Source organism: Bactrocera oleae, chromosome 3 (genome assembly GCF_042242935.1).
Source record: "Bactrocera oleae isolate idBacOlea1 chromosome 3, idBacOlea1, whole genome shotgun sequence".
Lineage (NCBI taxonomy): Eukaryota > Metazoa > Arthropoda > Insecta > Diptera > Tephritidae > Bactrocera > Bactrocera oleae.
The window spans coordinates 87394398-87416955 of record NC_091537.1 but is presented as its reverse complement, the minus strand read 5'-3'; the positions used below and the strand labels follow the sequence as shown (position 1 = coordinate 87416955).

The window sequence follows — 22558 nt, the reverse complement described above, 5'->3', positions numbered from 1 at the left end:
CACTTTAATAAGAAATTTCAATTACTTTTACTTCGAAGTTAATTACCATTACTCTCAAACTTGCTTATGTAAATAAAGACAGACTAGTATAAGACACTCCACAGTCACTCGCTACAAAAGTGCTTCACTTTTATTTCCCACAATTTTTAGACTGACAACAAAATTGCGCATACATTTCAAGTAATTTTTGTGTTCGCATTTTTATTTCCTTGTCATGCTGTAATTCCTTGTTTACAGTTTCATTACAATACTCGTATCATTTTGTAAGTTGTACACGAGCGCAAGTATACACACATACGCGCAAAGAGTTGTGCACGAATACAATTCCGCCAGGTGTTGCCACTTTACTCATTGCAACTTTTGTTTATGTTTTTCCACGCTTTCATTGTCATGGCGTGCAGTTCCGTTTATGTTCCTTACTTTTTTATTCATTTCTGTTGTTGCTTTTGCTTTTTTACGTTGTTTTACTCACTCTTCTTTATTTCTGCTTTAATTCCTATTGCTGCTGGTAGCTCACTTGTTTTTTACGACTTTTGTTTTTGTTGCTTTCTCATTGGTATTTGTTGACATTGCATTGCACTCACGGTATCCTGACAATGTCCTTGACATTGTTTCTGCACGCCTACCAGCGTGTTTACTGCACTTTGCATTTGGCTGGCACAGTTGGCAAGTTTATGCCATTTGTTATTGTTGTTGCTCACATTTCAACTTAATTTTCAATATTGTCATAGTTTCAAGTAAAAAATTACACGGTGGTTTTATATTGTAGAATTTTTATTACTTTAGTATTTGTGGCAATTCGGTTAATTTGAGTATTCGAGTTAATTAGCTTTAAGTGGATTAAATCCGACACTCTTAATCTGTGTTTAACAGTTAGGGCATTCTTAGAGAGCAAAAGAATGACTCGGTGGACATAAAGTGAGAGTAGTCAAAAAATCTGGGTTTCAAAAAACCTTTTACTCACTAAAAGTAGCTTCATGTTGCAGCTGAAACCCGATTTTACCTTTTGGAGTTAGTGATAAAGTTTATTAGCTTATTAGAATCCGATACTCAGGATCTATGTTCAAGAGTTGTGTCTCAACAAAAATAAAAAGATTGAAGTAAAGCGACTTTAAGAAAAAATTTTAATGTGACAAACTTCAAGTAGGTTTAGGTAGTAGTTTTTAAGACTAAAAGCCAAACTGATCCGTAAAGTCAAGTTAACTAAAAGAAACGGCCAAAAAAGGATGTTAGAGTGAGTTTAAGAAAATTTTTTGTACAACATATTTAATGTTTACTACTAAAAACCAAAATAGCCTTCGAGTTAACTCGAGTTAACCATAACAAAAAATGAGTTAAAGAAAAATTTTCGTATGATAAACTTCAAAGGGAGTGTTTAACACTAAACATGAAAGTGGCGCATTAACTCGAGTTTATTATAAGAAACTGGCAAAAATAAGTGATGTTAGAGTGAGTTTTAGAAAAATTTTCGTATGATAAACTCAAAGTTAAAGATTGGTGTTTAATACTAAAAACCAAAATGGCGAAAAAACTTGAGTTTGCTATTAGAAACTGGCAAACAAGCTTTAGAGTGAGTTTTAGAAAACTTTCCGTATAATAAAATCAAAGCTTAAGAGTGTAATACTGGCAAGAAAAATGCCCACTAAACTTGAGTTTACTATAAAAAAAGTGGCAAAAACGTTCTGGAGTGAGATTTAGAAAATTTTTCGAATGACAAACTCCAAATTAAGGAGTAGTGTTTAACACTTAAAACCAAACTGGTCCATAAGCTCGAGTTATATATTATGAACTGGTAAAAAATAGAGCGTTAAAGCGTAAAAGATCATGTTTTGGATATTGTGCTTGATTTCCACTAAGAGGATCCCACCTTTAATTCATATCTTATATAAAATCAGTTCATCACAGATAAAGTTATGCTATGCTTGGTCGAATATGCGGCGACGCCTTCTCAAAAATCAATTGAGCAAGTAAACCTGCCTAAGATCACCCAGACCTTTACTGATCTCTACTGATGAATCTTAAGAAGAACTTGGAGCCAACAAATATTGACCAAGAAATATTCAGGCTTGATCGGAACTAACAATTACTCCGAAAAAAGTAAGGGCTGGTTCAAAATTTTAAACATGATAGATCGAGACCTCAGACTTAGATGTTATGCTATACGTTTCATTCTCGACAGTGAAAAACTGTATGAAATCAATAAATTATTGTTCTATTGAATACCCTCTGCCCACAAAACTTTCTGTATATATATTTAAAATGTACCAAAGAGCACCAAAAAATGTTCGCTTTACAAAGCGATATAACTACTTCTAAAATATATAATATGGTATACACAAAGACAACTTGCTCATTAGTGAACTATTTCATCGCACTTCCTCGGCTTGAATGCACAGTTACTATGTCAGTAATCTCACGATTGCTTATGTAACTCACATTTATGCAAGAATTATAATAAGTATTTCATTTCCACTTATGCTTTTGGTTCGTCAAAGAATTCTATGCATTCATTATATATTCATACTTAGATACTTGTATGTATAACCCCACATAAATTATCTATGCCTCTACTCGTACATAGAAAACACTGACTTATTGACCTCATTACCATTTCACAGTTAATTGCGCGACGTGCTTAGCATCATTATCCATAATCCGCGTTTATTTCAATTACGAGTAGAAACGAACACACTCTGTCACCCAACCACACCCTAAATTGCTTTGCTTGAATGCTACTCATTATCCAATGTTAGTCGGTCGAAGAGTTAATACTGATTTTAATTATGACTTACGTGTCTAGCATAGATAAAGAAAATAATAAAGCTAAAGATATAGATATAGATATAGATATAGATATAGATATAGATATAGATATAGATATAGATATAGATATAGATATAGATATAGATATAGATATAGATATAGATATAGATATAGATATAGATATAGATATAGATATAGATATAGATGCAGATATAGATTTGTCTTTTCAGAAACTTAATGCATTTTTATTATTATTCTTAAGTATTGAAATTCTAACGTTTAACAGAACTCTTGCCTTTGATTTCATTATATGCCAACTGATATATAGAACTAAATAGCAGAAGCAACAACAGTAAGCTTCAAGTAATCAGTCAGCATATTTTTCAAAAACAATTTTCGATTTTCTTGCACAAAATTATTTTTATACAAAAAAATAGAGAGCGAGATATTTGGAAAGCCTTAGCACTTCTTCAGTAACTCGAAGAAAATTATACGAAAAATGACACAAGAACTTCCTACAACAACCATACGCATAGCGCGCAATCACGACAGGCACAATAACAATTTCTATTCGAACTCCGTTAAAAGTAACAATAGAAATGATAACTCGCAAGACACAGAATACAACCGATTGGAGGCTGGCCAACAGAGAGAACCGGGAGATAAGCCCACTTTTGGACGGCAATTACTGAACTTCATTGCTTCCGAGAATAGCGTCGGGTTCTCATGGAGAGCGCTGTTGAACAGCATTAAGTTACTAGTCCTCGTGCTACTCTGGCTCGTCATTGTCGTAATTATGACTATGACAAGACCACCAACCGACGAATCTCGACTCTTCACGCTAGAACCGAATAAAACGCGTACATATGTGATACCACAACAGCAAGTGGCCGAACGTATTGGTATTGTCATGTTGGGACCCTTCCAGGAAACGGATAAAGCGGTAATAAAAAATGGTGTAATGCTCGATGTGGTCACCATGAATGTTGCGAGTGATGCGGAGGGTAATGAGAAAACTAGCGTAGATTGGCTAACATACTTGCAACCAGATGATCCCGAGCAATTGACGAGAAGGGAGAAAGTGCATGTCTTCCAAATCGCAAAATTACAGCGTAAGCACGAAAAACAGAATTTATGGCTTACCATGGCAACAACCAAACCAGTGACCATCAAATTGAAGGTCGACGCTTATACTGCAAACCGTGCAAAAGGAATTTGGGCGGGAGCATTGATTTTGATACTAATGTACGTCATCATCGTGACGGAAATCATTGATCGCACCATAGCGTCGATATTGTGTGCCACACTCGCCGTTGCATTGTTGCTCAGCCTCGGTGATAATGTGAATTTGGACACGGTTTTGTCGTGGGTCGATATCGAGACCATGTTGCTGCTATTCAGCATGATGCTATTGATTGCTTTGCTCGCCGATTCGGGTATTTTTGATTTCTTCGCCGTTTATGCATACGAAATATCTAAAGGTTTCGTATGGCCACTCTTGACGAGCCTCTGTTTATTTACCGCAGTACTCTCGGCATTTCTGGATAATGTCACGATGATGTTGCTTGTTGCGCCGATCATTATACGTTTGTGTGAGGCTTTAACGCTCGATCCTGTTTTAATGTTGACCTTAATGATAATCTATTCGAATATTGGCGCTGCCTGTACGCCCATCGGTGATCCACCGAATATTATTATAACCACAAATGAGTACATACACGAAAATGGCATCACATTCGGCAATTTCATGTTGCACTGTGTACCCTGTGTCACATTGGTGACTCTGCAAACATACTTTCTCTTACGCTACATATTTCGGGATGAGAGTAAATTACGTTTACCTGGAACGCTGCATGACAGTATGCAGCGTTTAGCACGCCGTTCGGAACGTTTGTCGAAGATGGCTTCTACCGTCGGTAAAGATTTCAATACGTCTAGTGTTAAGCGTAAATCGGAAAGAGCTTTAATGCAACTGGAGCGTCGACTGAAATATACACCGGAATATCCCCGGGTCTTGGCCAATTTAAAATCCATGTATGGCATTAAGGATAAACCGTTGCTCATTAAGCTATCCATTTGCTTTCTATTCGTACTCACCTTATTTCTATCGCACAGTTTTCATAACTTACATCATCTCTCGCTCGGTTGGACTGCTCTCACCGGTGTGCTGTTAGCCTTCTCACTGGTAGACATATCGGATTTTGAAGCATTGCTGCTACGCATTGAATGGTCAACATTGATATTTTTCGGTTCGCTCTTCATTCTCATGGAGGTGTTGGCAAAGATCGGTATGATCGGTATTATTGGCGAGGAGGTGCAGGACTGGATAATGTTGGTTGATAAGAAATATCGTTTGTGTTTCGCTATTATGCTAATACTATGGGTTTCGGCTATCGCTTCGGCCTTTCTCGATAATATACCAGTGACTGCGATGATGTTGCCAATTGTGATTTCGATGGCGCAGGATCGTGAGCTGAAGTTGCCGTTGCATCCTTTGGTTTGGGCCCTCGCGTTGGGTGCGTGCTTTGGTGGTAACGGTACACTTGTTGCTGCCTCGGCGAATGTGGTAAGCGCTGGTATAGCAAATCAACATGGGTATCGTTTTTCTTTTTGTTCTTTTTTCATTTTGGGCTTTCCCATTATGTTGACGAATGTGGTTGTTACTTCGTTGTATTTAATTATCTGTCATGTGGTTTTTGAGTGGCACGATCCGCCAAGTTATGACTAGTAAATGATCTTGTTTTATTCTTGTTAATTAATTTATACGTGTAAATAAAATAATTATATTCCAAAATTGCTCAGGCAGTAGATCGGATCATGGGTTCACAGTTCCGTAAGCAGGTGTTGTCTTTCTTTTCAGATCATCGTTGAAACAAAGGATGTTTGGATATTTTCTGCGTTGATCGAAACCAGCTTTACGCTCGGCTCGGCTTTCAGCGTTCACTCTGCGGACAGCCTAGGTAGCTGAATCACCAGCATTTTACTCCTTTATTTCTAAAAACTGAGAGAGCCTTAGAGCTATGACTTTTAGGCTAAGAATATCTGTAAAGCGCTCAAGATCCTTGTCCACTCGTTTGTTAAAAGAGAGGATCTTGGGTTTAGACGGATACGCTTTAACGGCTAGGAACGCAATCCACGAGTCATCAGATTTCCTGCTTACACAGATTTCGCCTTTGGAACTGTTGATCGACATTTAATTGCCCCTTTCCTATATCACATTATACATTTAGGCCGCAGTGACGCCAAGCTTGAATGCTCTAAAATCATACAGCCTTAAGTTTCACCTGAACCAAAAATTATATTCTCAAAACTATATTTTTGCTCTTTGTTTCGATTCGCTCATCTCTTTGAAGGTCGATGTGCACATACACTAACTGAACGAAGTCGCTATCGTCTGGGCATTTCATGCAGTCCTCTAAACTAGAGCAACTAACGTTAACTAAATTTCAAGAGTATTAATCTAAACTTATCACTTTCTTTCTGCACAAAAACTTCGAAATTTTAACAATATTTTGAGCATCTTATCTACTCTGGATATAACTGTCCCCAATTACAATTGTAAAAAAAAAATAGTTTTGCCGTAAATAATTTGTGAGCTGGCGGCAAATCATATTACCAACAAACTAACATGGCTGACGGCAATAATCAGAATCCAGACACAAATCAACCCAAACCAGCGGGTAACCAAGAAACAATTGACGAACTTGTTAATATGGCTGACGACAATAATCAGAATCCAGAGAACAATCAAAACCCAGAGAATAATCAAAATCCCGCAACAAGTCAAACCCAACCAACAGAAATACCAAAAGTAATTGAGGAAATTGTTGGAACGCAACCCATGAAAGTGACACCAGCACCATCAGATGAGTGGATTACCATTGAAACAACAGATAACAAAGACGAGCAACCACTAGCGCGTTCGATCAAAACAGCGCTGCCTGAGAAGCCGCCTGATCACGAAATAATCGAAGTAGATGGTGAAAGATCAAGGCTGCCGACGCCAGTGCCTTCCAAGGAACGTATTTCTCCAATACAACAACTGTCTGCAGAAAATATGCTGCAGCCGGACGATGTGGAAGCGCCGACAGTGACTCGAGCAGATAGTGCAAACTCGAAGAGATCTGTGAGTCTACCGTCAACACATAGTAATGTGGATAACCTGATTGAGGAGGATATTAATTTGACGCCAGCACAACAGGCGGTTTTGCGAAACTTCGAAACGATGATGAAGCGATCCGAACAACAACAAGAGCAACCAGAATTACATATTGAAGATATTATACAAGTGAAACGTTCTTGGCTAAAACCAATTGGACTCTGTTTTCTTTGGTTGATCTTTACTTTACAATTTATTATTTACAGAGATTTACCGAGTAATCCCAGATTAGTTTCACTACATCCGGGCGAAAGGATAGTAATTAACGTGCCCGATGTAACGGACACGGCAATATCAATGTCCATTAAGGGACCCTTCCTCGAAGATGGTGAATTGATATATGAGGGTAGGGAAAGTGAAGCGAATTTCGTGTTTATACAAGCGGTGCGTACATTTTACGATGAGAATATGACAGAGATTATAACGGTGAATATTGCTGATTTGTGGAGCGAATATTTGGATACAAGCAACGAAATTGACATAATCAAACCCAGCGAACGTCTAGCCTTGCTAAGTTTATGGAAAAATATCTCCAAGGATAATTATACACGCATGTTTTTAAATGCCTACACCGATATCAATGAAACTGTAACGATAAAGTATAATTACGACTCGCTACCGGTGCCTACAGAGAAGGGTCTACTTTTTGCGCTACTCGTACTCGTACTCCTATACGGGCTCTTCATATTCGAAATAACCAATCCGACATTGTCATCGTTAATTTGTTCAACGTTCGCTTTGGCCATACTCTCCATATTGAATCCGAAGCCAAGCTTCGATACCATACTCGAATGGATCGATATGCCGATGTTGGCATTGCTCTTCAGCATGATGATCATTGTAGCGATCATATCCGATGCGGGCATGTTCGATTTTATTGCCGTTTACGCCTTTCAAATATCGAAGGGTAGCGTTTATCGTTTGATCATGAATTTATGCTTCTTCATTAGTTTGGTGTCGGCATTTCTCAATAACAGCACAACAATGCTACTCTCTTCGCCGATTACGATTAAGTTGTGTGAAGTCGCCGGCATGAATCCAGTTTCGGTGCTCATCTATTTGATGATATGCGCTAATGTGGGCGCCGCTTTTACACCACTCGGCAGTCCGCCTAATATTATTATCACAACCAATGACTTTTTGCAAGATCACGGCATCACTTTCGGCATATTCGTGCTGAATATGGCACCCTGCACGTTTCTGGTGTTGCTGCAGACATATTTCCAATTGCGTTTCTATACGAAACATTCCAAACTACTCGATTATCATGAATCGCAAACCATACAACAAGAGTTAATCAATCGTGGCATAAAGCGTTGGGAACGCGCCTCATCAGCGATCGGTAGTTTCTTAGCCGACGATCGGAAGCTACGTAATGTTATTATACGTGCAGTCGACAAAATGCGGCCGGCTGGAAAGGGCAACTATAAAAACCCCAAGCCTGAAACACACCATTACGAGCACACACTGGCCGAGTTGAAGAAGCATCACGGCGTTATCGATAGAGACTTGTTGATTAAATGCGCCACGGTCTTGATATTTATAGTGTCGATTTTCATGTTGCGTTCATTTGAGTTCTTCAATGTTATCGGTTTCTCTTGGACGGCGCTGCTCGGCGCCATACTGTTGCTCATCTTGGCCGACATCAATGATTACGAGGGTCTTTTGTGTCGCATCGAATGGTCAACATTAATGTTTCTGTCGTCGTTTTTCGTTTTGATCGAAGTACTGTCGCATTTGGGCTTCGAAGATCTGATCGGTGAAATAATTATCAAAGTAATCGAGAGTACGCCACACGATTATCAGCTATTGGTGACGCTATTGCTGATATTATGGGTTACCGCTTTTGCTTCGTGTTTTCTCAACAACAATCCGGTTACGCAGATGATGGTGCGCATTGTCGTGTCCATAGCACAGATTAAACCCTTGGGTTTGCCGTTGGGTCCACTCGTCTGGGCGCTGGTGATGGGTGCTGCTTTCGGCGGGAATGGTTCGTTGATTGGTGCTTCGGCAAATATCGTAACGGCTGGTGTAGCGAATAAGCATTTGTATAAGCTGACATTCCGTTCGTATTTTTTGATTGGTTTTTCGGTTATGCTCGTTAATATTTGTATTGCTTCGGTATACTTAATTTTAATGTACGTAATAATTAAATGGGATGGCATGACTTTTAAATAAATTTAATTGTAATTTATGTGACAAAATCTCGTCTCTGAAAAACTGCATTCTTCCTCGGCACGTTAATTACAAAAACGACTGATTTCTATACAAGCAAGAGCCTTGGAACCACAAGCAAGATGAAAGAAATACTTACAAGAGTCTAATATTTCAGACAGCGAACGCCGCTATTTGGCAAGTGGCGACCATAATAGCTTCAAGTTTCTTCTGTTAACTGCCATGCTTGAACTTATGATTAAATGAATATTTGCAGCAGTTAATCAGAAGTCAAAATATCGGAGGCTTGAGTACCAATATAGATTTAAGGTAGTAGTTTTTGCATAATATAGCAAATGGAAGGAGTGAAAAAGAGCGGAATAAAAAGAGCGAAAAAAGTGCAAGAAGGAAGCAACAGAAAACTAATAGTGCCTAGAACTCAGTATGCTATCGCTTCGTACTGACTTTAATGATAATCGGCAGCTAATAACTGTGTAAATAACATCTAATAAAATTTGACTCGGACTGAGCCAAGAAATAAACAAAATGTTCGCGTATTTTATCATTATTTCAGTTCGGATTATATTTGATCAGATGGTTTGTAGTATTTCGAAACAGGTTTCTAATTTTGACGTATCCTAACTGAACTCTAACTTACTCTCATTGGATGTCAAACTCCATTACCACCAAAACCTTAAATAATTCAACCTAATATTGGTTCTGTTATAACATTTGTGCTGTTTTTTTTTTTTCTTTAAAAATTTTAACCTTTATGAAAAATTTTGAAAATGGTATTATTCAAAGTATTACCTATCTGAAGCTATAGCATTGTCCATCTTTCTGGCAAAGAGAACTGCGATGACTTGTCTACCAAGAATGAAACAAGCCAATATTTGATATGCTGTTCTGATGTGAACCACATACCAAATGGCAGTTAGACGAGGCAAGGTTTAAGCTATATGGTAAGCGTAGGTCAGTAAATGGCTGAAATGATGAGTCGTTATCGGTAGCATTCCCCTTTAATGGTTTCACTCGGTTTTAGAACCTCATAATACAGCACGCTATTCTGATCGCAGCAAATGCAAAGCACTACCTTGAAGTCATAGTTATTCGACTTTGCCGTTGATTTAGCTGCTTGGCCAAATTTAATAAATGATATGATTTGATTGGTTATAGAAATAGAAAACTGAACTAATAAACCATTAATCACGCATTTAACTAGCCTAGACAGTACTAGCTATTAAAATAAAATCGAGCTGATATATTCTAGATTAAAAAGAAGGCTGAAATTTAGCAAGGTGATTATAAAATATAGAAGAATTTTTTTTATTTTGAATCAACCACTGCCCAGCTATGACACCGACTTGAGATGAGATTAATACTATTTTACGCAGAGTATGTAAAAACTATTTGTAAGAGAAAGTGGTGCGTTGCAGTATTTAGTAGTACATCTAAACTAAAATACTAAAAATATTCTTATTATTTTTTTTGTTAATGCACTTACATTATTTACATAAACCTGCTATTCTACTAGCCTGAGTATGTTTGCATGAGACACGTCTTCTAGCCTAGGCCACTCACTTTGTAGATCTCTTATAATACACAGGCACGCTCTTTTGTGTTCCGAGCGATTTTATCGATATAAAATAAAGAAATAGCAAGCAAATAGCACGCCTTAAGAATACAAGAACATGTGTCAAAATGCCAGACAACGTTGCACAAGTAAATACAATATAAATATATATAATAGTATTCAGTTTTGTAATTACGTTAATTGGGCAATAAAATGTAGGTATTTTAACTAAATTCAAGAAATTAACTTTGAACATGCAGCCTGCAAGTTCGTACACTTTAAAATTATATAATTAAATTAAACAAAATATTTAAGCGCCAGCACGCAATTGCAAGGACATAAGTATGCATGTGTATATATGGATGGTGTTCCCGGTAGGAAAACTGTGATGGCTGCGAAACTAAGTTAAACAAAAGAAAAAATTTTAACTTCGGTTGTACCAAAGATATATGTTAATACCCTTCACAGGTGGATTTCTTATAGTATACAAGTGCATAAACGGATTTTTATCTTGATTGGTAGCTATATGCTATAGCAGTCCAATCTGAACATTAAAAGATAACTTAGTTTTTCATACATGAACTTGATTATGATCGGTCGATTTGAATGACTGCTTTATCCAGCATTGGTCCGATATAGGATCTATTAATGCGAGCTGCATGAGACAAAATATGTTTTAATTACAAAATTATTACAATACCATAACACCTTTAAGGCTTAATAAGCCAGTAAAAGTCAACTAGAACCAATAATTTTCCTGCAGGGTTGCCTCAAAGTGTGTATTAAGCTTTTACTGTAGCAATTTGCATTTACAAATTTATATGTGAATGAAGTGCGCTTAAAGCACAAATGCGGCAGATACATTGAGAGCACTTGTTCGGTCAATAACAATAACACTTTAAGTGGGAAATTCAATAATTGCTTGCTCAATTGGAGATTAATGAGAGTTATTAGTATATACATAATATGAAGTGTTGCCTACATTTCGGCGCAAAAATAAAAATAGTAAAGTTTTAAGAGAATTTCTGATAAATTAAAGCATTGTAGAAATTATAACCACATAAATTATTTATATTATTAATATTTATTGGCAAAAATATTTTTCTGTACGTTATCTAATTTCGAAATAATAATTTTTCCTTTACTTTAATGAAAAAATCCTTCTGTAAAATATAATATATTTTATTATAATTTATTTCCAAATGCAAGATCGATATCAAAATCTAAGTAGATTTCAAATCGATGCAAAATTTCTTATTCAAGCCTTGAATTATTCAAAATTACAAAATATTGGAGTTTGGCCGAAATTAGTATTTCCTTAATTACTACAATTATATTTTTAAAATTAAAAACAAAAAACTTGTACCGGTTCTTTTAAAAATTTGTAAGTTTATATTGTTTATTAAAAATATAGATTTTTAAATTTATTTTTCTCATATTTTTTGATTTTACTTTCAGTTTTTTTGTTTTTTTTTTTTTAGCTAAATTTAATTTTTTCATTATTTGTTTCCTTATTTTTTCAAAAATTTATAAATATATAACTTTCTCAAAAAATTTTGATAAATTTATTTTTCTCCAATTTTCAAAATTAAATTTTTTTTCTAATTTTTTTTTTTATATTTTCAAAATTGTTAAATTTTATTTTGATGAATATGCGCTTTCATATTTTTTCACAAATATGTAAACTTTTAAACTTTCCAAAATTTTTTCAAACTTTTATTTGTTCTTAAATTTTTATGATTTGTCGGTTTCTGTGTTGCATTTATTATTCAAAAATTTCTAAAAAATAAATTTGATTTTTTTTCTAATTTTTTGTCAGTTTCTGAGTTGAATTTTTGAAAATAATTTTTTTTTTTTAATTATTTTAATATATTGTTTGCAAATGTCAAAAGTTAGTAAATATATAATTTATTTTTTAATATTTTTTTTCCTTAAATTTTAAAAATTTATCGGTTTTTGAGCTAAATGTTTCAAAATAAATTTTTTTTCAAATTATATTGTATTGGTTTCAAATTTTTTTTTCATTTTTCTAGTTTAAATATTTATTAAGCATTTATATTTTATTTTAATTATTTACGAATTAAATAATTATTACATTTCCTTAAACAAGCCTCTTGTGTATTATTTCATAAAATATTATTATGAATGTTTCAAAAAAAAAAATTTCAAAAATTAACTATTTGTTTTTGTATATCTTAAGCATCTTTTGCTACATTTCTAATAAAGTTGCTGGCGTATACGAGATTTTAAAGGTTATATTCAGCATAAAAATGAAATCCGCTGAGAAGTAGGCGGTCTACTTGAATGTTATGTTTAACAGCAAGGCTTTTAAAATATGGAATGAGCGGAGCGGAATGATAAAGGCAATACAAAAAGTAAACAGACCCAATAAAGGAAATACATTAAGATAAACTGTATTTTTCAAATAAAATCATTTTGTGGTCTACGAAGTTTCTTCAACGCGGTCAAACGCTTTTTTTGTGATTTTTAATTTTTTTTTTCAAGAGGGATTTTAATCAAAAATCAATGAAAATAGTTTAGAATTTTATATACTTCAATAACCGGTTTTTGTTTCAAGAAAAGTATAAAGTTTAGGGAGCAGATTATACTACAAAACTAAAATGCAAAATCGACTGTTTTACTTTTACAAGTGGAAACTTAATTTTACATCCTGATTTCTGCATAATTTTAATGTATTTGTTTTTAACGCTGGCGTTTATCTTAAAATATTCGAAATTTGCCAAAAATTCAACAAAAATAACATTCAAAAATCGATCTTACAACTCTTGAATCAATACACAAAAACTCAAAAACAACAAAAAAACATTCGACACATTATTTCCAATTGCATATTGGGCCTTAAAAGAGCACGCACACATACACACTTAAGACCTTTTTGTCTGGTACAATAAAACTGCCGTTGTTGTTGCTGTTGTTTTTAGCGTCATATTGGCTAACATTGTCGTGGTTATGGTCATGGTCATATACTTTGATGATGATTACAACGACAGCAGCGATAGAGATGGCAATAATAAACACTACTTGTGTATGAGAGTTCACGTTCGTATGTATGTATGTGTGTCGCTTAAGTTGTTGCGCTTTTACGGCGTTACCTGTTGTTCGCAGTAATGCGAGTATTACGTTACGTCATATGCAAAATGCGGTAATTTTGTATAGATGCAGACGTAAGTGTGTGTATGTGTTTTTGTTTATGGATATGTATATGTATATAAGTGTTGTTGTAACTATTTGTGTATATGTAAATAAATACAGACACAGTTGGCGGTCACTTCGTTTCACCACCACTACACACAGCCTGCAGTTTTCTACAGTCATTGCTTTGAAAAATACACACACACTTACATGCATAGAACACCTATATGCTACATACATTTAGGCGTAAAAGCCTAAAAGCCCTCAACGGCGTAAAAAATTGTTTAGGAAATGCGGCAACGGAAAGGCGCAAGCAAGCGAACATAAACTTATGCACATTCACACACTTATATATATATAACTACAAGTACATATACGCACACATACACAAAAAGTGGCACATGGCAATGCGGCATAGCTGCCAAAACAACAATAACGCGCAGTTAACACGCAGAAAATACAAAAACAAAAAAGGCAGTAACGACAATAGCAACATACATACATTCACACACATATATATATGCAGCTGCATTAGCGCCTTTAGTAATACTTGGCACATTAGCGCCATGTCAGCTAGCCAAGGGGCCAATTCCGCGCAGACAACACCTTTGACTGTACTCTACCCTTATTCTTCGTCGAAGTGTGTGTGTGTATATGCGCTATGGTCTTCAAACGTTTTGACTTTTGTGCTTATTAGCATTTTTAGTAGCGCCCAATTGTATGCCTCACCATTTGGTTTGCACTAACACATATATACATACAAGCAAATACAGGTAATGCGCTGGTTTCCGACACTGTTAGGGGTTTTGGTATTTTTACGTGTACCGTTATTTGTTACTACTACTATTACTATTATTATTGTTGTTATTATGGTGAGGAAATTGCATGCGCGTCCAACTTTTGGGTGTCGAAACGCAAATGACTTCCTACTTTATGGCGCGCTCCGCTGTTTTCGCCGCAAAATAAATAAGCAAAATGGAAAAAGAAAAAACAAAACAAAACAAGGAAAAGCATTAGCTTGTAAAGTAGCCATAATGCCCTTCACAGGTGCATTGCTTATAAGATAACAAGGATGAAAAGAAGCTTATCTTAATTTTGATCGGTCAGTTTGTATGGCAGCTATATGCTATAGTGACCCAATCTCAACAACTTACTGGGAGATTGTTGCGCTGCTTTAGGCAATAACTTGTACCAGATTTCGTCAAAACATCTTTGCAAGTAAAAAAGATTTCCATAGAAGAACTTCGATTGATTCGCTCAGTTTGTATGGCAGCTATATGCTATAGCAGCCCGATTTGAACATATTCTTTAGAGATTATAGTTGTATCTTTGACAATAGTTTTTGCCAAATTTTGTGACGATATCTTCTCAAATAAGAAAGTTTTCCATACAGAAGCTTGATTTTGATCGATCAGCTTGTATGACAGCCAACGACAGATGTACCCACTTGAAAAAAAAATTGGAGCTAGTACTGCTATTTCTTAGTGCGACCAAGCAACTTTTCAAACAACCTTTAGTTATCCGATACCGGCGATTTCGACAAATGAGCAACTTCTTTGGGAAAAATAGTCGTGATCAAAATTTCAGATTCTAATCTCAAAATATGAGTGACTGTGCGCATATATACAGGCAAACGGAGAGAGAGACATCGCTTAATCGCGTCAGCTCGTCATACTGATATACATATATATATATATATATATTTTTTTTTTTTTTATATAGGGTCTCCTATACGTTTCCAAATGTCTGTTACAAATTTCGTAGCAAACTTATTATAACCGTTATAAGGTATAAAAAATACAAAGCCTGCTTCCACTCAGCTTAACTTAAGCACTCTGGTGCGCTCACTTCTGCTTGGCTCAGCCGCGGTTAAACGCAACCTTCGCCTTAGCCTTCGTCTTCGCCTTCGCATTTACTTTGCACAACTGTTGCCTTGTACTCGCGCGCAAACTTCGTGGCTTTCACCTTCGTGCCAACTAATTTGCATAACGTTTCTACATAAGCGCCGACATCTACACTTTAAGTAATAGTGAAAGCTACTTTGTTACACGATTTGCTTTATGTTTGCACTTTATTACTTTGCTGCTCATTACTCAGTTTGTTTTATGTGCGATATGCGGTGGCCTTCTCGGCAGGCACGTGTGGGTGTTAGTGTATGTTAGCAATGGAGAGACTGACCTAGACCTACACTAAGTTAGATGAGTGACGATGTGGAATTTGAGCCATGATAAAGTGTCTACGGAAGGAAAATATTTTGTGGTTGACAATTTGGTTGAAGTAATGACGTTTTCACTACCATAACAAAAAATGGCACATTTAAAGGAAATTTCATTTTAAAAGTTAAAAATTAATTAATTTTAAACAATAATAAAACAAGAAGAAACGTTAACTTTGGTTGCACTGAAGCTATAATACCCTTGACAAATACAAAAGGTTCCTAACAATAACTTGATTCTAATCGTTGAGTTTGTATGGCAGCTATATGTTATAGTGATTCGATTTAAACTATTTCTTTGTATATTACATAATTGTCTTTGGCAATAACCCAAGCCAAATTTTGTAAAGATATCTGGTCAAATGAAAAAGTTTTCCATACAAGCACTTCATTCCGATCGTTCAGCTTGTATGACAGCTATATGCTATAGTGGTCCAATATCGGCCGTTCCGACAAATGAGCAGCTCCTTGGGAACAAAAAGACGTGTGCGAAATTTCAGATTGATATCTCAAAAACTGAGGAACTAGTTCGCGTATATACAGACAGAATTTAAACAAACCTTTCATTTTTTGCAGTCGACATTTTTTTTAATTCTGGAAACTCATTTCTCATCAGATAACAATTATTAAAAATCTGAGGTCAGAAAATATTGTATTATAAATTTAATGACTGTAAGAGGTAAATAAAACAACAATGATTTATAGCTAGTCGGTAACTACACCCAAAGCAGGTAGATCGAAAAAAAAATTTCAGCGGGGATCGTCCTTGACCGTTGCATTGTGAAACTGTAAATTGCATTGCAAGGTGGAAACATTTCAGCCCACTCTTCTTGATTGTCCCGCGTTTGCGAGATTAAGACTTAAACACTTCGAAGCGCACACTTTCAGATATCACACCGAACTGGTGGGAATAGAAATAAAACTTATAAGTTCAGTTTTTATGGCTTCACAAAGAACTACTTTTAGTAGTCCAAAAGCGATCGCTGGATCTGTCATCAAACCTAACCTGATCTAAGCGGTCACACAAACAACGTCATTGGCTCTCAATTTATAAACTGTGATATTAAAAAATCAAATTGAATTTTATCAATTACAACTTGAGGCAAGATAATTTTATGATTGAAATTTGGTTAAAGTGTATTTAGTGGTTTCTGAAATAAAGGATTTCAGCTAATTACTGACAGAGCCACGCTAACTTTAAAAAATGCTTTCAGCCCAAATGGTGCCCTTAATTACTGTGATCCATTGTACTAAATTACAATTTAGTGAACCCAATTTTAATCTGATCATCTCAGGTTTTAATGACAGGCTTCTTTGGGCAATTAATTCATTGCGAGTTTTAAAGTTTTGTATAAGTCAAAATACAGCACAACACAGCAGATTATAGACTTTGGTCAAAACTCCAAGCAGCTTAATTTGTTTTTAATTATATTTAGCCTTTAGTATAACTTAAAATTATAGAATATGGAAGGAAGCTACATGTAAGTACAGATCATAACTTTTATCAGCAGAATTATGAACATTTCCAGTTAGAGTTAGACTGAATGTAGTCTGTAACTTCACTCTAAAATGGTTTTATAACACTGAGTTATGAAGAATCTTTCATTACTAATTAAAATACAAGAATTACGCTTGAACTCCTTGAATTTACAACAACCGTACTACAATTTAAAACTAACTAATACAACAACAAATATAAACTACCAGTTATTAAATCAAAAAACCTACAATTTCTCACTTGACAACACATTTACCTTCGCGTGTTGCACGCTGGACACAGTAAACACAAGTCCTGCGCACCACTCAATTCAATTCAACACAAATCACCACAATTCCATTAATTTGAAAGTCGGCTTCACTTAAAGCTCAACTCTTTAACTAAAGTATGTGGCATTCGGTGCAAACTTGTCGCCTTTGTGTGTTGCAACACGCAAGCAATATGCCAGATTAAATGTGTGAAAAATTGCCACTTGCATGCAAATATGCAACAACAACAATGACAAAAGGAAAACGGACGAAAGGAAAACGTTTGAGCAAAACTACACAACTACAAAAATAACAATAACAGCAACACTTAGACTGTTATGCGGTAATTTCATACCAACACATGCTTAGCAGCAATTTTTAACGACAGTTATTTATTTCACTTATTCGCATTCGGCTTATGTGTTCTTTTTCTTGCTTTTTTTTTTTGTTTTTTTTTTTTGTGGGCTTGCCACATTTTTAGCAAATTTTTATTCTCACCTATTTCTTGTTTTGTTTTTGCTTGTTGTTGTTTGTTGCTGCAGCAAATTGCCAGTTTCGAATAACAGTTTTAAATGGGCATATTAGCGCTGCTAACGGTTATTATACAAATATTCATGAAAATTGCGCGCTTTAAATGGCTGTCAACACGCCGACTGACCATTTAGTTTAATGTGCGAATATGAATGTCGAGTTGCCGATGATTATTCGTATACAGTTGTTGTTTGCTGAAATGGTTTATATTAATTTTTAGATGCACAATGGTTGCGTAATTAAAGTACACTTGAAAATTATAGATTTTTGGTTTAGAATTTAAAAAGTGATTTTTATATACAAATACATATATATATACATAAATATATTTTACTAAAAATTTTTAAAAAAAATCTAATAGTTGCGATTTTACTACTACATATGTAGGTATGTATGCTCCACACTTGTGATTTTAGTCTATATCCCTAGCAACAGTAACATCCAGAAGGAACTCAAACATTTTGATCCCTAGCATCAAGACTCAAAAGACTCGTACAGACTATAGCCAACACAACTTTCTTTCCAACAGAAAGCGCTAAGTCTTAAACAACGTTTGTATAGAGTACACCTAAGTACGCCATAATATCGCCAGTATAAACACAATATTGAACTTGCTTTCAAAGCAGTATTATATTTAATTAATATACTCAAGGCATTTCATAGGTAAAATCACCAGAATCAACCGAGGTTAGAAAACAATTTATATGCCAAAAACATCACCCTACATTTTATAACAAAAAAGTGTGAAACTAATCATAATCTAAAAACGAAATCCTTAATTATTAAAGAATTTTTCCTGAAAGTACCAGAACAGTACACTATTGATGACCACCTCCTACTTTCCGCCCATATAAGAGCTAGTTCTTTAACTGGCTGGCATGCAAGCCGAACAAGTGATTAGACAGCGGAAAACTGTTACTTCGAAACTAGCTCACTTTCGTCTTCTATCGAATTGAATACCATAAGGTAGCGGATCTACAAGCTGATTTCTAACAACTGAGTTTTAAAAAAAAAAACTATTTATCCATAACAAATGAGTCTCAGATAAGATGAGAGTAATTATAAAGATCACCTCTAAGACATTTTCTAGAATTACCAGTTTTTCTGCTTTCAAAACTGGTGCAAAGATGCTGCAAGTTTACTGTAAGTTCTATCTATAATAATTGATAGGTCTCTTGCAGCAGTTCCTACATTCTCTGCTAAAATCACTGCTCCAACGATATATCTCGCATCTTCGCAAACGTATGATAACAGAAAATTCTGTTTGTGTCTAATTGCGTTCGAAGAAGAACAGAGCAGTGTTGCACGTTTTGGCAATGCCACTTCACAAGCAACGTTTAATAAAAGTCCATATTTTTATCGTATAGTTCATTGCATGATCCCTTTTTGCTTTATAACGCCGAATACTAACATCCATTTGTTTGAACAAAACATATTTGTAGACTCGATTCACGTGATGTTAAGTTTAATGCACGAAATATAAGATAGTGATGGAATATACTTCGAAGATAATAGAATACTAGAGAAATGTCAAAATGTAGTGGAACTTATATGTAATAAAAATTTAATGGAAAGAGGGTTGAAGTATAAAAATATTATTTATGCAAAGGAAAAAATAACCAAACTTTGTATTTATTGTGAAACAAACAAAATGTAGCGCTGTCTATAAAAAATTAATAGCAATTGTTCCATTTTTACAATAAGCAAGTATAAAATATTGTGTTTTAAATTTGGAATTTTTTTGTTTTTTTGAATTTTTGATAAAAATCGGATTTTTTTCTTCAACCACTCTCCGCATACACCTGATCTATCACCATGTAATAATGTGCTATTTTCAAAACTGAAAACCAACTTGAAAGAAGCATTTTATGATGAGGTCTTCAGCACCTCATTCCTGAAACTGACATAAAACAAAGCTATGCATGCGCTGGTTGATCGTTCAAAACGTTGTATTGAGTGCAACTGAACCCTTTTTGAATAAATAATAACTTTTAAAGATAGTAACATATGTATAATGAGCGTTTTATTATATGAGAAGATAAGTTCGTATATTTTAGACACCGCTTGTATGTGTGAGTATTCCAAAAATTTGTCAAGATTCGTAGAGAGCGAGCAAGTGCGTCAAATAATAAAAATTACATATACTTGTATGTTAAAAGAATCTTAAAGGACTTAAAAATTGATTTGGAAATCTTATAATATTATTTGAAAAAAAATATGTTCTTCAGAAGCAGAAATTTTTTGAGAACATGAAGAAAAATATATTTATTAAAATTTGATGTTAACTTCATATATTAATACGAAACCACTTTTCATAATAACCTAACGATTTTCTGTGAAATTTTTACAAACAATTGAAGAATTAATAAAAAATTATATTCAAAAAAGTTCTTCTTATTATATTACTGAACAAATTTAATTTTTGTACAACTAATTTTTTTTCAATCCACCTTCTCTCTCGTTACAGTGTGAACCCGGCTTGGGTGCTAGCGTTATGTACAATCTACTCTATAATAGACCACAAAAATTAATGTTACTAGCCGGCTGTAGCACCGTCTGCACCACCGTGGCAGAGGCGGCGAAAATGTGGAATTTAATAGTGGTGAGTAAAAATTAAAAATAAATTAAATTAAATATAATACATATACTCGTAATATAACATACAATACACATTTATACACACGCATATGTTAAGCATGTGTGATCTACAAATAATTGCTTGCAATTAACGCCAGGAAATTGCTAGCACACACTCCCACAAGCATATATGTATGTCGAGACACATGAAGAATATAGTAACGACGCGGCGATAAATGCCATTGACAAGATTGATGATGGTTATTGTTGTTGTTGCTTTTTTATGCGCTCTTGTAGTTTGCTTTTGTTCTGTGGCTGTTTGTGTTAAAAATAATGGCAGCGCATATAATATTTACGTTACTGAGTTAATTAAAAACAAATATGGCCAATGGCAAGCAGAAGTGCAGGCAAAGACAGGTGACACACGCATACAAGCGTAAGCGCGACACACACATACACATAGAAAATTACTTTATCAACAGAAGTGTTGTGGAGAAGTTCCATCCGTTGCTTTAAAGCGGCGAATGAAAATGAACTGATGAATTAAAAAAACAAAAAAAATTCAATAAAAATATAATAGGAAATGATTTCTTCCGCCGAAATATGCGAAAAAGTTGCCAAAGTGCTCTGAAAATTAAAAAAAAGTATGCCATATATAAAATATACCAACAAAGAGTATAATAGTAGCCATTAGTATCTTTAGAGAAACTTCCAAGAAATATTTTTAAATATTATTCTATTAAGAAATATTCTTGTCTTTATTAATTTAAAATTACTTAGCTTTAAAAATTAATTTAAAAGGTACTTACAAAAATCCATAAAAGCATGTGCACTGTAAAGAAACAGAATAAAAGAAATATATAGTAAAATATGATATATATTATAAAAGCTAGTTTGATTGAATTTTGTAATAAAAGCCATTATTTATAATATGAATATTTTTTCTTACAAATTTTTAATAACAAATTTTAATCTTTTTCCAATAATTTGTATATACATTTTGTCATATTTTTTATAATCATATGGCACCCTTAAAAAAAAGTTTTTTTTTCAAATATAAACAAATAAAAACTTAAAGTGAAGTTTAATTGAAATGTTAAATAATAGTTAATATTTGTAATATATATAAAGAAAAATCTTATAATATTTTATATTACATTTTTACTGCCACATTTTTTATAGTTATATGATAACCCTAAATATAATATAATTTCTTTTTATATGTTTTATATTTTTTACCCATATTTTTTGTTATCATATGACACCCTTAAAAATAAGTTTTTTTCCTAATACAAACTAGTTTAATTTTAAAATTTAATAGATATAATACAAATTCTAGTTTAACTGAATTTTTTTAATAACAACTAATAATTGAAATATTAAAAAAATACTTTAAAATTTTTTTTATATAATTATATTTAAATATAATTTTTTGATAATTATATGGCAACAGTAAAAATAATATTTTTTGGTGTTTTATGGTATTTTTGTCTTGTAACATGTGTCAACCCTAAACAAATTTCCTTTAATATAATATTTTATATTATATTTTTACCTCCATATTTTTTTGTGTTTAAATGGCAACTCCAAAAATAATATAATATTCAATTTTTCTTTGTATTATTTTAAACAATATTTTTGGTAATCATTTTGCATCACGAAAAATACGTTTTTTCCACATAAAAAC

At 34.0% G+C, this 22558-nt stretch overlaps 2 protein-coding genes across 2 annotated transcripts in view; both read left to right on the top strand.

Annotated features, from left to right (window-relative positions):
• GABA-B-R1 (gamma-aminobutyric acid type B receptor subunit 1) overlaps positions 1-22558 on the top strand; it is a 338659-nt gene that overhangs the window by 208321 nt on the left and 107780 nt on the right. Inside the window, exon 3 of the mRNA XM_070107139.1 lies at positions 20762-20896. Within this exon, the coding sequence (XP_069963240.1) occupies positions 20762-20896 (135 nt within the window). The remainder of the gene's footprint in view (positions 1-20761; positions 20897-22558) is intronic.
• On the top strand, positions 6290-9503 carry LOC106614880 (P protein). Its single transcript, XM_014230813.3, has one exon. The coding sequence runs from the start codon at positions 6392-6394 to the stop codon at positions 9098-9100; it is 2709 nt and encodes a 902-aa protein (XP_014086288.3). The 5' UTR covers positions 6290-6391; the 3' UTR covers positions 9101-9503.